The sequence below is a fragment of the Aethalodelphis obliquidens genome, unplaced genomic scaffold (assembly GCF_003676395.1).
Source record: "Aethalodelphis obliquidens isolate GAN/ISIS:26980383/991018 unplaced genomic scaffold, ASM367639v1 scaffold10, whole genome shotgun sequence".
NCBI lineage: Eukaryota > Metazoa > Chordata > Mammalia > Artiodactyla > Delphinidae > Aethalodelphis > Aethalodelphis obliquidens.
This window is the reverse complement of record NW_020837954.1, coordinates 12,171,746-12,188,831: the sequence shown is the minus strand read 5'-3', so window position 1 is coordinate 12,188,831 and position 17,086 is coordinate 12,171,746. Positions and strand designations below refer to the sequence as shown.

The following is a 17,086-nucleotide window of genomic DNA, read 5'->3' as shown; positions in this document are numbered from 1 at the left end:
TAACTATTTTTTTTTAAACAAAAAGGGAAAAATTATCTGAATTAACTGCCAAAATAATACGTTATCACATCTGGGTTAAATTTTTCTAAAACGCAACATACAATGTGTAAAGTCAGAAAAGTACAACATGATACTTATAGTTTTTGAAGTTATAAATACAACTTTAGGCAAAATGCTAAAAATCTGATAAAAAAGATGACTGCCCCTGAAAATCAAACTCATACAAAATACTGATAAGGTATCCTGAATAGGTGAACATCTTGAATGAAGAGGATATGTGAATGAACGATATTCAATTAGCTCACTTTTAAAAGAATAGATTCCTCAAAATCAGTATAATTTCTACAGCCTTGGAATCCAAGTATAAACTCATCAAAGGCAAGGATCATGAGTCCCTCAGCAGCAACCACAATACTATTCGCAGAATAGAAGCTCAATTAACGTTTGTTGGATGTTGAACGCTGAAATGAATGGAAACTTGGATGGCACAAGTTCCTCTATCTTTTTAAGGAGGTGGAAGAACTCACCTTCCACCACTTTACAAACTGCAAATTGTGGATTTTCTGCCTTAGGAATGGAGTGCTACTGTGCCCTGTAGTAGCAGAACAGGCAAAGCAGGGTATTTATTACTACTATTATTATTATTACTATTATTATTATTATATTTCCCACCTCTGCCAAAGAGGATTTGAGACAGCTTACAGAGATACACAGTGTGACAAAATAAAAATAAAACACAAAGCAATGGGGCAAGACAAAAAAATAATGATAAACCTGGTGCCGAGATTTTTCTTTTCTAAAACATATTTCTAGATTCCAATTCCTTGAGAAAGAATCCTATTAAATAGTGGTAATGGGTCTACTTTTAACACTTTCAGAAATGAATAAAGCTGGTAGGGGGAACTGGCTGGTGGTCATAGTGAGCCATGAGAAAGTAATAATCAAGACAATTGCCTGCCCCAAGGTGAACAAGATTAGTCCAAATGACTCACTAGATGCAAAGTTCTCCTACGTAATATATTATACGAGTGCTTTACAGCAATTTTCATGTCTTGGATAACCATAAAAGGCACTTTAAAAGCTCAATAGGTGTATCTTAAATAATTGTTTAAGAATTATTCACTCACGGATTACTTGTGCTAAAATACAAAAATACAAATTAGCTTCCTCTTTTCCAGAATGATCCCAAATGAACTGAATGAACTCTCCGTGTTGCCCAAATAATGGATTCCTGGGGATCCAAACTAATTTTAATTTCAAATTAATAATGTAAATCTTTAGAATAAGAAAATATCATGTTTTTTAAAGCCACAATTTTAAACTTTGGATTATTTTGGATTGCTTATATTAATTTGTTGCACTAGCAGGGAACATTATCTATATATTCATCTCTAATACCAGTGAAAGTTAAGACCAGAAATGGCATAAATCCAGCAGGATTCATATGGTAACCAAACCTGTCTTATTTTAGTCTGGCAATTTCAGATATTAAATGGGCTTTCATCTCTTCTTTGGGCCTCTCTAGGGAAGAAGTAGAAGAAAAGGAATAAGCAGCAAAATCACGAAGGATTCATAAACTGAAGAGCCAGCTTCTGAATAAGTTAAGGTGTCTTTCTCTCTTTCATTTACAATTCCTAAAATGTAGCTTGCCCCATAACCTTGCCAGCAAGTTCCAAACTGAAAGCTCACCTTTAAGATTTTTTTTTAATCTGCATCTGCATCTATTCTGTTCTCTCAAATCACTGGGGCCCATTCTTGCGTTACCAACTTTACATAAGAGTTCTGGCATTATAAGCAGGGGGAAAAAAATAATATCTAATAAACATGCACTACATGCCAGACAAATGGCTGAGAATTTTACAGACTGCTCATTCAATCTTTACAGTAGATAATAATGAATCTCTTATTATACCTTTGAAATCTGTCCAGAAAGCCTGGATTCAGAGCCTATGCTCTTTCTATTCCACTACAGTTCCTCCAAAGTAATGTGCCTTAGTGGAAGGGACACCACAGCACTTTCTGCACTAGGAGGCAGAAAGCCTGGCTTAATTTATCACTTTCTGAAGAACTATGAACAAATCACTTAACCTCTCTGAGCATCAATCTTCTCATGGGTAAATTAGAGATAAGACTATCTATCTCCCAACCTTACAGAGAAGCAAACTAAATAATGCGTGTGAAAACACGTAATGTATATATTACCCAATGTTAAGATATAAACAAAAATCACTATGCCATCTTTGGGAAATATCTCTCTTATTCTCACAATTTTAAAATGCTATCTTTATCCAATTATTTAACAAAGGAATAAATGAAGCAGATTAGAATCAAGGGTGCAACAACCCAGGAAAACATTTTCATTACCAACCCCACAAAAAATCTTATTATATCCCCCCCAAAAACAGCCTCAAAACCCTTGATTAGTTAATGAGGCCTTCAGCAGGCAAACAATAGCCAAAGCCTTTTTCAGATCAGTCGGTCCCATAAAACACGAAAAGGAAAATAGTTTAGAGTGAATATAATTTCTCTCATGCTACTGTACACGTGACAAGGTTAAGATTCGGTGACAATGACCTTCTGAAGTCACTACTTACTGATCCTTGAGATCGGTAAACTGTTTTTCAAGATTGGACATTTCATCTAAACATTCCATTCTTCTTCTTTCACAGTCTTCATCATCCATTTCTGTTAGTAAAAGGCAAATATCAAAGATAAAATTAATTTTATGTTCCAAATATATCTGAATGTTAATTCAAATGGTAAAAAAAAAAAAAGAAAAACACTGAAATATGAAGTTAGATATGCAAGGCCTACATTCAGCCTTAAAATACATATTTACCAAAAATAATTTCCACTATAGATTTTAACCTAAAATACAGATGAATTAAAACTATAACAGTCTCTAGACCTTCTTATTTTTATTCATTTCTAAATCATTTTAAAGGGCCGACATTAAACTGTGACTATGAAGTAATTAACCCACTTTTGGTCTGTTTTCCACCAAATCACGAGAACTTAAGCACCAAGATGATTATGTCCTTTAAAGGTTAATATTGCTCAAAAACACTTATGGAATTCTTCTTTCAGCACTGCTCACAAAGATGATTTGCGATTCAAATAAAAAAGAAGACTAATCTCATTATGTTTACCACAGAATATCTTGGTCTCCTACTCTTATATTCCCATTGATCCCTCTCCCCAAATTACTGTCAGTCAGTGCAAAAGAGGAAAATGAGGAGAAAAACAAGCAAACTTTTCAAGGAAAGCAACTGTTAGTTACCAGCTCTGTCCTGTATTTCATATCTTCTATTTTTACATCACATACAGTTGACAATAACAGAAGCTCAAAATGATGTGCATATTGATCATCATCAAATAAAGGTCAAACTATGAGAAAGAGTTAAATTATGTTCAGTTATCTTCCAATAGTGAGGAAGTATACAATTTTTTTTAACTCTTCTGAAACAGATTAAAATTATTTCTGGCTCCTAATAGCTTATTCCTTGGCTATTTAAAACGTGGTCCCTCAAGACGACTCACTCCCCAATATCTCTGGATAGTTTTTCTGTAGCCTTAGGACCGGCCCAGTACCAAGGCTGGAAAAGAATAAAACTGTGGAAATTTAACATGCAAGACATATGGTAGAAAAGAAATGCTTTCACAACATGCAAAACTGCAAAGTTTATTTAAATAATTTCTTTGCACTTAAAAAATTTGACTTGTAGTTCAAATTATTGTTACATTTTTCACAAATTAAGTTGTTCATTATTTTCTGGGATAGAATAAAAAACAGTGAAAAATCACAAGGGTCAACATAAAAATTAGAGAGGCAGAATTTTAGTAAATAGATGTCATATTGCGAGATTCTAGCTCCCATAAAAATTAAAATTACAAAAAAAACAAAGAACACTTGAAGATAAAATGTTTTACAGATCTAGGAAATGTATTCACATATAGTATAGATGTTCTTTCTCTGTATTCCTCACTTTTGAAATCTCACCTATTTTCATGACTAGGAAGATGACTTCCAAATTATGCTTCCCATACCAGGCAGGTCCCAACGCCACATTTCTACCTATCAGTTGGGCACTCTGACTTAAATACACCAACAGGACCTCAAAAACAACATGTTTGTAATACTCTATCCTCCACCTTCATCTCAAATCTTTTACTTGTCTATTTCTGTTCATGCTACCACCATTCTCCTTGTATCTGGGTTTTTCTTCTTACCTTGACTCTTAAACTTGTAGTGATCAATCCCACTATCTGCTTTTTTTGAAATCTTTCACATCTATATCTTTTCCTTTTCTAGCTCAAATCCTTCTCCCAACCAAACTGGTTTTCTCACTTTTTTGAACAAGCCTTACGATCTGGCCTTTGCACTTTTTCTTATATTCCTCCTTCTATAGCAGGGGTCCCCAACCCCCGGGGCCATGGACTGGTACCACATTAGGAACCGGTCCCCACAGCAGGAGGTGGGCAGCAGGCGAGCAAGCAGAACTTCATCTGTCTTTATAGCCACTCCCCATCGCTCGCATTACCACCTGAGCTCCACCTCCTGTCAGATAAGCAGCGGCATTAGATTCTCATAGGACCACAAACCCTACTGTGAACTGCGCATGCAAGGGATCTAGATTACGCACTCCTTATGAGAATCTAATGCCTGATGATCTGAGGTGGAGCTGAGGCAGTGATGCTAGCACTGGGGAGCGCTGCAAATACAGATTATCATTAGCAGATAAGTTTGCACAGAGACCATAATAAATCAATTGCTTGCAGACTCATATCAAAACCCTGTCAGTGGGACTTCCCTGGTGGCACAGTGGTTAAGAACCCACCTGTCAATGCAGGGGACATGGGTTCTATCCCTGGTCCAGGAAGATCCCACATGCTGCAGAGCAACTAAGCCCATGCACCACAACTAATGAGCCTGCACGCCACAACTACTGAGCCCACACATCGCAACTACTGAAGCCCGCATGCTCTAGGTCCCACATGCCACAACTACTGAGGCCGAGTGCTGCAACTACTGAAGCCCACACGCCTGGAGCCCGTGCTCAGCAACAAGAGAAGCCACTGCAATGAGAAGCCCGTGCACTGCAATAAAGAATAGCCCCCACTTGCCGCAACTAGAGAAAGCCTGCATGCAGCAACGAAGACCCAACACAGCCAAAAAATAAGTAAAATTTTAAAATTTTTTTAAAAAAACCCTATCAGTGAGTGGCAAGTGACAATTAAGCTACATCTGATGGCAGGCTTTATAGTGGCAAGTGAGTTGATGTACTTCAATTGTACAGCTGCATCTTGTGGCAGGCTTTAAGTCAGAATCCGACACTTATTTTAGTCCGCACATGGCCCACCCATTATTTTATTTACCACTTCCATCCGTGCTTCTTTCCCCCACTGTGCACTTGTCTCAGTCACAGTTTTGGTAAGCCCACAAGCTAACCCTAGCCAAAATGAGTAAAGAACAAATATCGCTGAAGAGCTTCTTTGAAAAGGGGGAAAGACCCAATGATGAGACAGCAGAAGACTCTAAGACTACCAACAAAAAGAAAGCTGGGTTTAAAAGAAAATACCAAGAGTCCTACTTAAATTACAGGTTTGTTGCAACAGGTGATTTACATTTTCCAAGCCCACTTTGTATAACATGTGGTGACCGGCTATCCAACGAAGCCATAAAACCTTAAAAACTGCTTCACAACATGGACACCAAGCACCCTGCATTAAAAGACAAGCCTTTGGAGTTTTTCAAAAGAAAACGATGTGAACACGAAGAACAGAAGCAATTACTGAAGGCCACCACCTCATCAAATGTGCCTGCACTGAGAGCATCATTCTTAGTGGCTAAACGTATTGCTAAAACTAAGAAGCCTTTTACTATTGATGAAGAGTCGATCCTGCTTGCTGCTAAGGACATTTGTCGTGAACTTTTAGGAGAGAATGCAGTTCAAAAGGTGGCACGTGTTCCTCTTCCGGCTAGCACCGTAACTAGATGAATTGATGAAATAGCACAGGATATCAAGGCACAATTGTTAGAGAGGATTAATGAGTCACCGTGGTACACAATCCAGGTTGATCAATCTACCAATATTGACAACAAGGCAACAATGCTTGTTTTTGTGCGATACATTTTTCAGGAGGATGTGCATGAGGATATGTTATGTGCACTTTTGTTGCCAACCAATACCACAGCTGCAGAACTATTCAAGTCTTTGAATGATAACAGGAAAACTGAATTGGCCATTTTGTGTCAGTATATGCATAGACAGAGCGGCTGCCATGACTGGACGGCTTTCTGGTTTCACTACTCGGGTCAAAGAGGTTGCTTTTGAATGTGAGTCTACGCACTGTGTCATCCATAGAGAAATGCTGGCTAGCCAAAAAATGTCACCTGAACTTAACAACATTTTTCAGGATATGATTAAAATTATCAACCATATTAAAGTACATGTCCTTAACTCATGTCTGTTCACGCAGCTCTGTGAGGAGACGGACACACGTCTTCTCTTATACACAGAAGTGAGATGGCTTTCTAAAGGTAGGTCACTGGCCAGAGTTTTTGAGTTATGAGAGCCGCTCCAGAGATTCCTTTTAGGAAAACATTCACCAATGGCAGCACATTTCAGTGACACAGAATGGGTCGCAAAACTTACTTGGTGTGACATATTCAACCTGCTCAACGAACTCAACCTGTCACTTCAGGGGAGAACGACAACTGTGTTCGAGTCAGCAGATAAAGTGGGTGCATTCAGAGCCAAACTGGAATTATGGGGGCGACGAGTGAACACTGGGATTTCTGACATGTTTCAAACATTAGCAGAGATTTTGAAAGAGACTGAACCAGGGTCTTCTTTCTCCCAGCTGGTGCATGATCACCTATCTCAGCTTTCTAAAGAGTTGAACATTACTTTCCAACCACAAAAGACCCCAAAACTGGGAAGAAATGGATCCGCGACCCATTTGTGAATAAGCCAGGTGAAATCGACTTTGTCAATGCTAGAAGAGGATCAACTGCTTGAGATCGCAAATGACGGTGGCCTTAAAAGTATGTTTGAGACAACTTCAAATCTCCATACGTTCTGGATTGAAGTCAAGGCGGAATATCCTGAAATTGTCACAAAAGCACTGAAAAGCCTGCTTCCATTTCCAACTCTTATCTTCATGAAGCAGGGTTTTCTGCAGTGACAGCAGCCAAAACGAGATCACGGAGTAGACTGGACATAAGCAACACACTACAGGTGTCACTGTCTCCCATCACCCCCAGATGGGACCATCTAGTTGCAGGAAAACAAGTTCAGGGCTCCCAGTGACTCTGCATTACGGTGAGTTGTACAATTATTTCATTATATATTACAATGTAATAATAACAGAAATAAAGTGCACAATAAATGTAATGGGCTTGAATCATCCCTAAACCATCCCCCCCTCCCCGGTCCGTGGAAAAATTATCTTCCACGAAACCAGTCCCTGGTTCCAAAAAGCTTGGGGACCGCTGTTCTACAGAAACACCTGAACATTACCACTCCAATCCAAGTTCTACCCATTCTTCGAGGTAATTTAGGTAACCCCACCTTCTTCATCTAGCCTTTGCTGACCACCCTATACTGAAAAGATTTCCTCTGCCTCAATTCCTACAGTATTGTTTATAGTTAAGCATTTGTTTGGCAATTTAATCAAGTGGTGACCTATGACAGCTCTTTAATTGCAGTCAGATTATAACTATTTATAGCTCACAATGAGTGGAACCCAGTACTGCACAAGGAAGTCACTCAGAAATACTTATTTTGGGGTGGTTGATTTATTGACTGAAATTACATACTTCCATGGAGGTTTCCTTTGAAAGGGAAACCTGAAAAGACGGTGTCAGGGTGCTGACAGACTGTCATCAACTTGTCATCAATCCTTGCTTCACATGGCCAAAATCAGGACAAGACAAAGAAATAAGTCTCATCTTCATCATATGGATAAAAGGAAAAGAATCCAGGTAATCACAAATTCCATTTTTTTTAAATAACCATTACTAAAAGTTTGCAAAAATTCACTTGTGGTGTTAACCTGCCCTTCTCTACCCCACCCCACCTCCCCCCCGAAAAAACAAAACTAAAATAGCCCAAAGTTAGAAAAGATTGCAGGAAAGAAAAGATTTGGAGAATTTCAAAGTTGCCGAAAATCAGCCAATTTATAAGCATATGAAGATCCCCAATCACCCCTGATGTTAGGCTCTTCTTAGTCCTGACAAGTGCAGAGAGATGCTGTAAACGGTCCAGCTCCCACGTCAGCCCCTCGAAAGAGCACTAATATCAAGTGCTGACTTGGAAGCTGAGATTAAAAAATTCTAAGCCAGCCAAGAGCCAATACAAATCTACCCTCGGCTCCGACAACCCACCCACGTCGACAAGTAAGGGTTGCAAAGGTGCAAAATAAGAAGTCGGTGGTCTGGGGAGAGGAGGCATTTGCAGGGTCTCCCAGACAAGATGCGGCACATTCCTCGCTCCGGATAGCCCCGGGCACTACCCAGAGATTCCCAAGGGCGGGGCGGACCGCGAGCAGGACCGCGCAGCGTACGGGAGCTGGGCGAGTCCAGGCCCGGGCCCTGCCCCGCCCCGCCAACCGGGACCCGCCAGGAGCCGGGCAGCGCCCAGCGAACAGTCCGGGTGCCAGGGAGAGCTGGGAGCCAGTCTCCGCCCCTTCCCTCTCTCTCCTCCCCGTTCTCCCAGCAGGACGCAGCTACCCGGCGTGCGGAGAGCGGCCTGTCGCTAGCCTGGCGCGAGGACTCGGGGTCCCAGCCCGCTGGGTCGCGTACCTGAGCTATCTCCATCCTCGGAGACCGACGAGCTCTCGGTGTCCTCGTCCTCGGAGCTGCTCCCCTCGTTTTCGGCGTAGTCCACCTCCATCTCATCGTGATGGTTCGTCTCCTTCTTATCCCCTCGGGAATGGACTGGCATTTTCCAGCCGCGCCGTCGCTTCCCACTCCCGGCGCCCAGCCCGGCCACCGCCGCTTCAGAGAAGGGCGCGCCGAACGCCCCGACCCACCCAGCGGCCGAGCTTTTTCTGAACCCCCTCGGCTCCTCCCCGCCCCCGCCGGAGCCTCACAACCTAACCCACAGGCTTTGCGCTGGGAGCTCTGCCATTGGTGGAGGCAGTCCTCCGAGCCTGGGGCTGGAGCTTGTCCTGCTCGGGTCCGGTTGGTTGCCGGTAATTACGGCGCGGCCTCGCGGTATGTGTCGGGAGTTGTAGTCCTTACTGCTCAGACCTGCAGGGGCCGCCAGCTTCCAAGCTTCAACAGTCCTGATCACTTCTCCCCTCTGGACTTCAAGTCCCACAAGGCACGAAAGCTGCCAGAGTCTATCGCAGTTTATAAACTAAACAGAAACAGATTGTGAGAATTTGGTCTGTATTGATTCTTTTCCCGCCAAGTGATTGAGCTCCCAGGCCATCCAAGATGTTTCTGTCAGACGAAAAGGTCTTTTGCCTGAGGTTTTTTCCTCCTCTTTGAGGATACGGGAACTGGAGAAATGTCTCTTTACCTAAGCACTTTTATTTACTACTAATAAACTATTATTTAATTAATTTCTGCAGGCAACTTGCACTTTCTATGTTGCACAAAAGTCTTTAAATTGTTATTGAAACTTTTGCAATCCATAATATGGAAGGAAAGGAAGTTTTATCTTGGCACTTTTCTCTAGTATGTTTTGCATTATTTTTTACCATTTGCAGCCTGAAAATGCTACCAATCTTAACTTCAGTTTTCAAAGAAAAATACATATTTGACTTAATGAAATGTTATATTTTATCAATGGTAGGGATGATAGACAAGGAAAACTCATTAAATATAATCATAATAACATACTAATTGACCACTTTTACTCTATATCAGGTACCCTGGTAAGTTCTTTAAATGAGTTATATTGAGTTAAATTCTCAATTTAATAGCCCTGAGGTAGTTGCTATTATTATACCCATTTTACAGATGAGGAAACTTTACTTGCAGACAAACCTAAAAACGGTATTTTATCAATTATAAAGACAGGGCTTCTTCCTGAAGTGGCAATTTGCTATTGACAGAGATTTCATAGAATATTGTGGGTTGTACAGCATTTCTCAAACACAAGGCCCAAAGACATTTGACAGAGAATGATAAGAGTATCCAAGCATAAATTTATTAAAGTTAGATTTGGAATTTAATGACAGAAAACATTTCAAGGGCTATCCATCTCTTGGCTTAGATCCAAATTATGGGGCTTTTATTATCTAGTGTCAGCCTACTTGTCAGCCTACTCTTCTTACTGTAGTCTCCAAAACTGAACTCCTCAATTGATAAACACACAAATTGTTTCCCATTTCAATGTTTTTGCATATCCTATTCTCTCTGCAACCCTCTTCCACTCCTTTTTTTCAAAGCCACTTTCCTGACAACGTTCATCACCAGCAGCACCTCCACCATTCAGTACACACTCCTGTTCCTTCAGGTTGCTACTATACTTTGTACTTTGCAACTTTGTACTTGTTTCTGTCAAACTGTATTGTGAATTGTTTAGCAGATGCATCTCACCTATTGGATGTGAATTCCTTGAGAACAGGGACTGTCTTATTCTGGGATGCAATTTCGGAGGCAAGCATGTGAGTACATGCATGTACATTATGTGAGTGGTGTGGACTAAAGTGGCGCAGCTGCTTTTAGCTCCAGCCAATTGTTGCTACATCAGAATTCTGGCCTAGATGTCAAATCTTCCAGTTTTCAAGAGAAACTGGAAATTTAGATCTCTATGTGAAATAACCAGATTTGTAAACATTATCTCAAGTGCATTTTTTTTTTTGCTGTTGTTTTGGTTTGGTTTGGTTTATTAAACTCCAGACCAAACAAAAACAGCTGTGGATAAAATCCCTGGCCTCTGTTAATCTCTGTTATATCAGCAGCTAGCAGAGTATGTGCTAAATAGTAACAATCACTTAGATTTCTGGTCACTATGTGCCAAGCACTGTTACATGCTTTAAGTACATTAATTCATTTAATCCTTATAACAACTCTATGAAGTAGATATAAAATTATGCCTTCTATTTTGTAGATATGGAAACTGAAGCTCAGAGCAGTTAGGTTACTTGGCCAAGGCCACACAGCTAATAAATAGCAGATTTAAGATTTGAATTTGAGTAGTCTGACATCAGAGCCTGCACTCAACTACCAGTATACAGTGCCCCTGTAACAGGTGCTTTCTATGTTTCTGCTGTTTAAAGGAAAACAGAAGGAAGTTGGAGAGGAGGCATAGATTCTAGCCCTGGTTCTGCTAGTAATCAACAATTCAATTTGGCAAATCACACGATCTCTGGTCACTTGTAAAATGAGAAGTTTGTATTAACGTTATCTTTAAGTTCTCTTCTGGGGCTTCCCTGGTGGTGCAGTGGTTAAGACTCCGCCTGCCAATTCAGGGGACACAGGTTCTAGCCCTGGTCCAGGAAGATCCCACATGCCTTGGAGCAACTAAGCCTGTGCGCCACAACTACTGAGCCCACACGCCACAACTATTGAAGCCCACCTGCTCTAGGGCCTGCATGCTGCAACTACTGAGCCTGCAAGCCACAACTACTGAAGCCCACATGCCTAGAGCCTATGCTCTGCTCCACAACAAGAGAAGCCACCGCAATGAGAAGCCCGCGCACCACAACAAAGAGTAACCCCCGCTTGCCTCAACTAAAGAAAGCCCGCATGCAGAAACAAAGACCCAATGCAGCCATAAATATATAAATAAATAAATAAGTAAAATAATAAGTTATCTTCCAGCTCTAAAATTCCTGTCACCATTATATTTATGTTTAAGGCAGACAAAATAATGGGAGATTATACAATTACAGTTGCATGATGGTGTTTTGCTTAAAAGGGTAATTTCTCTCTCCTCTCCCCAAACAGATTTTAGAAAAGATGCCTAGGGAGTGTAAGAGGAACCATAAGGGGAAAAAAATGAATAAGGCTGGAAAAGAATGTTGTCAATTTAGAAAGTACAAATTAATGTGAAGAAAACCATGAACACAGAATGAAGTTTCCTCAATCGAGGCATATTAATAGATAGGAATGATGCCTTCCATTTACGTAGCACTTTACATTTCACGTAGGGCTTACACAATCATTAGATACGTTTTAAATCTCACTTTTCATTAATCCATCCATATGCACTCATTTATTGAAAGCCTTCTAAAACTCATGGTCGGTCATCAGCAAAATCTACTATATCATCACCTCTGCTCTGAAATGTTCCCTTAACTTTCTTGTTCTAAAGGGAACATTGCTCTCCCCTAGGACTCTGCTTCCTTTGCACCCCTACTCCCACTGAGCCTTGTCATGGAGTAGGTATGTTCCATGTCCCCCTTGTTCCTTCTAGATGATCATTCCCTCCCAAAAAAAACCCAGCTTGTCATCAGCATATACCACATAGTATCCCTACTTGTGGCTGTCATGTACATACTGCCCAGACTCATTCCCCCTCATTTTTTGAATATTTTAGCTCTTGGTTCATTCTCTCCCATGGTATGCCTATCATAATCCTTGGTCATTTTAGTATTCATGTAAATAATCCTATACCACTCCATTTCCTACTCGGTTTGCTCTGGTACAGAGTAGACATAAAATAATTCTGGCTTTTTCTTTCTAGTTTTCCTCCCATACCTTCTTTGGGGTAACTTTTTTTCAATCTGTCTTATTAAATATTTTAATATTACATGATAATTTAAACACATAGAAAGGTATTCAGAATATTATATATATATATATATATATATATATAAAACACAGTATTGCTCTCTAAGCTTTGTCAAATCTTAGAATTTTACCACATTTGCTCCAGACCCCTCTTCAGTCCCAGTTTTCTCCTTCCCTCTCCAGAGTAACCATTATTCTGACTTCAGTGTTTTTGATTGCCGTGCACGTGTACATACCATTTTTGTATATTATGTATCCATAAATAATAGAAAGGATTGTCTAACATGTTTTAAAGTAGTCTCATACACTACATATCATGCTACAACTTCCTTTTTCCTCAACAATTTTTTAATATGTATTTATTTATTTATTTGGCTGCACTGGGTCTTAGTTGCAGCACGCAGGATCTTTAGTTGTGGCATGCAGGATCTACTTCCCTGACCAGGGGTCGAATCCGGGCCCCCTGTGTTGGGAGCGTGGAGTCTTAACCACTGGACCACCAGTCCCTCAGCAATGTTTTTGAGATGTATCTATTATGATACAGGTAGCTCTAAATCCAGTTATTTTAACCTGCTCTAAGGTAGTCCCTTGAGTACATATATTCCATTGAATGAATATTAAAAACTTTACTCACCTGTTAATGGACAGTTAGGTTGCTTACAATTTTTTCATTATTAAAAACAGTTGCCTCAATGAATATTCTTGTATTTATCTTTTGGGGCATGTGTGTGAGGATTTCTCTAGGATAGTGGTCTCCAAAGTGGGGCATGTGAATCCAGGGAGTATATCCTAGGGGACAGGAAGAAAAGATTAAAATTTCTGTGTATATAATTTTCAATTTCATCTTTGTCTGGAATAAAGTAGATGTAGGAAGGAAGCTATACGCCCATTTTTTACTCTGATTTACACTCATTATATTCCCTGTGCTTACTTGTTTTTAATCAGCAGATCCTGCCCCTAAAGGGAAGCAAACTTAATTTCAACCACTACCACGTGGTGGAGCTGAGACATCAGCTATACAGCCACAAACCTTGCTGCTGATTGACCCAGGCCAGATGCTGATAACTTGAAAAACAAACGCAGGAGACCAGAGGCAGCGACTAATGGCTAATATTCAAATCAGCGTAAACATTTTAATCATTCAAACTAAATCTAGGTCTTTAGAGATCTACATTGACAAGTAAATGAGACCAATTTATTATCAATGATATGAGACCATGATTTCAATTGCTTAAGAACGAAACCATTTAAAGGTGCTTGAAATAGCCTGTTGACTGGTACAGGGCCCAGCCTTGTATTAATTGTCTATTTGCAGAAATTAGTTCTTGGATTAGTTCAACTATAAATTTTATAACATTCCTATTAGCATGTTTATATTATTATTCCACTGTCTCATAGCTCAAATTATCATGTGCTTGTCTGTAGTCAATAACTGATTTTTTTTTTTTTTTAGTAGAGAAATTTTCCTTTTCTCTTAAGATTTTTCTCAAGGGCAAGTATTTTATATGCAGTTTTATTTTTAATGTGTATTTTTCCCTCTTCAGATAATTTTTCTGTATAGTTAAAGTGGGTATCTTTTATCCTCCTCAGTATCTATCCCCTTTTTGAAGCAATAGCTCCTTGATTTTCCCTTCAAGAGCCCCCTCTGCTCCATTCATCCCATATGGTTCAGGTGACCAATCAGAATATTATATTCTCCTGGTTCAGGGATGGAGCTGTGGACCAACCTAGGCCATGATGGGCATTGCCAGAACTTTTATTGGCTCTATCAGGAAGAAGTTTCCGTCTTTTGAAATTAAAAGTTCGATTAAGCCTATGAGCCTAGCTTTACTAGGGCCATTTCTCCCTCCATATATGACTGGGGGAAACAGGGAGGCAGGCATGGGAACCAACAGAAAGAAGAAACAAAGCTAAAATAGCAGATTCCTGATGACATTGTTTAAGCACCTGCATCCACGTGTGTTCAATGTTAATCCTTAGACTTTCAGTTACATGAACCAATGAATTCCTTTTCTTTGTTGAGTCTTAACCACTGGACCTCCAGGGAAGTCCCTGAATTCCTCTTCTTATTGAAGAGGTTTTGATTGGTTATTTGTTCCTTTCAGTTGAAAGAGTTCTGACTACAACAGACAGTTAATTTTCTTGTCTTTAAAATGTGTGTGTTTTTTTAAAGGAAGCAGTGAATGAAATATTTTTAAATCTCCCATCATAATTTCTTATCTATTCTTGTCACTTATATATTACTATATTCACTTATATATTACTATATTCACTTATATATTATTCACTTATATATTCACTTATATATTACTATAATATTTATTGAATGTATATTATATGTCAGGTACTGTGGTTTCAAGAGATTCATCGACGAACAAAACAGATACAGCCTCTGCTTTTACAGAGTTTAGAGAAACGTAAAGAGATAAATATTAAAAAGTTAACTATACAAATTAAGGTGTGCTCTCTGCTGGTGTTATGAGAGTATAACACAGAGACCTGTAGGAGTGGGTGTCAGGTAAGACCTCTCCAAAGTAGTAATATTTCAGCTAATACCTGAGAGATAAGTTGGAATTAGCCCATCTAGAAGGGAGGGAAGGGGGAATATTATAAACTGAGGGAACAGCATATGTAAAAGTCCTGATGTAGAAAAGAGCTTTCTCGTGTTCATGTTTGAGGAATTAAGAGATCACTATGGACAGTCAGCATATAAGGGTGAAAGGGGTACAAGGTGAGGTTTGTAAGTTAGGGAAAGGCCACATCTCACAGGGCCTGGTAGATTACAATAAGGATATATGATTTTTATTTATTTTTGATCCTAAATGCAGTGGGTTGCCCTTAGGAAGTTTATAGGACGGGATTATACGATTAGACTAGTGGTAAGATTACATTAATTTAAGATCAGATCTTTAGAAAAAAAAAGTTTGTAAGAAGGGATTATACGATTAGACTAGTGGTAAGATTACATTAATTTAAGATCAGATCTTTAGGAAAAAAAAGTTTGTAAGAAGGGATTATACGGTTGGACTAGTGGTAAGATTACATTAAAGATCAGATCACTGGTTGCTTATTGGAAGATGGACTGGATAGCAACAGGGAAACGAATAAGTCAATCAGATGTTGAGGTAAGATAATGGTGGCTTGGACAGGAGTAGAGGCTGTGTGGAGAAAAGAAATGGACAAATTTGAGATAGTGGGAGATAAAAATCAACAAAACTTAATAATGGATTAAATATGGGGCATGAGAAAGAGGATATACAACATAGTTTACTTATCTCCCTTCTCTTTGAATTCGATTTATTTCCTTATGCTAATAAATAATGTCAGCAGCCTTTGCGTCAACAAATCTCATGAAAAATATATTTCACTTAAGAAGTTCTATACTCACTGTATATTATTTTCAGTGCTCTCTGTCCTTAGCCAATCACAAAATTTCTTCCAGTGCTTCTTTTATTCTTCCAGTTTCATTGAGATATACTTGACAACACTGCAAAAGTTTAAGGTATACCTCATAATGATTTGATTTACAAGAAGTGATTATCACAATAAGTTTAGGGAACATCCATCATCTCATATAGGTACAAAATTAAAGAAATACAAAAATATATTTTTCTTTGCGATGAGAACTCTTTAGAATTTACACTCAACTTTCATACATAACATACAGCAGTGTTAATTATATTTATCATGTTGTGTATTACATTCTTAGTTCTTCTAATGCTTCTTGACTTGTGTGTGAATGTTACCTGTTTTCTCTAAAAATTCAATCATAATCTGTGAAATTAAACAGAAAGAAATTACAAAATGTTTTGACATTGGAACCGATGATGCAAAAGCAATGATAGGTAAAATGGTTGGCACAATAGCGTGAAGGCAGTGGTACCAAACCATACTAATATTCATTGTATTCTTCATTGCCAGTTTCACTTACGAATGTCCTTGATGAAGCAGGAAAAGTTACTCTTTATGAGATCCCAGGCACTGAGTACATCTTTTTAATATTTTCTCTGGCAAAACCTACATACTGAAGTACAATGGTGGTCTTCAGGAAAAGCACTTGTGTGATTGAGTTGTAAGCTAACCTAGCAACTTGATTCAAGGAATGGCAGTTTTACTTGAAAGAGCTGACAAACCAGTTATTCAGACTTGGTTATCTGACAAATATTTTCACAAAAAATCAAATAAACAAAGTGAGCCTGTCACTTTTAGTAAAACAAGTGACGGTATTTGTTACGAAAGATAAAATTCAAGTTTCCAAATGATAATTAGGAATTTGGAAAACTTTTATTCACCATAGTGATCATGACAACCTTTTAATACTTAAAAGATTTTCTGATGTATATGCTTTTTAAAATACTTATATTGTTTAATGAAATGTATTAACATTTGGAA

General features: G+C 39.0%; 1 protein-coding gene across 4 annotated transcripts in view; it reads right to left on the bottom strand.

The window, feature by feature from the left end:
- Positions 1-9,071, bottom strand: part of BRMS1L (BRMS1 like transcriptional repressor) — a 41,599-nt gene extending 32,528 nt beyond the window's left edge. For 3 of the 4 annotated variants that reach the window (XM_027111083.1, XM_027111084.1, XM_027111085.1), the window contains exons 1-2: positions 8,807-9,070; positions 2,595-2,685 (exon numbers count right to left, since the gene is read on the bottom strand). In XM_027111083.1, coding sequence (XP_026966884.1) covers positions 2,595-2,685; positions 8,807-8,948 — 233 coding nt within the window. In that variant the 5' untranslated portion in view covers positions 8,949-9,070. Of the gene's footprint in view, positions 1-2,594; positions 2,686-8,806 lie in introns of all 4 variants that reach the window. The other variant, XM_027111086.1, reaches the window with a different exon arrangement.
- Positions 9,072-17,086: the final 8,015 nt, after the last annotated feature.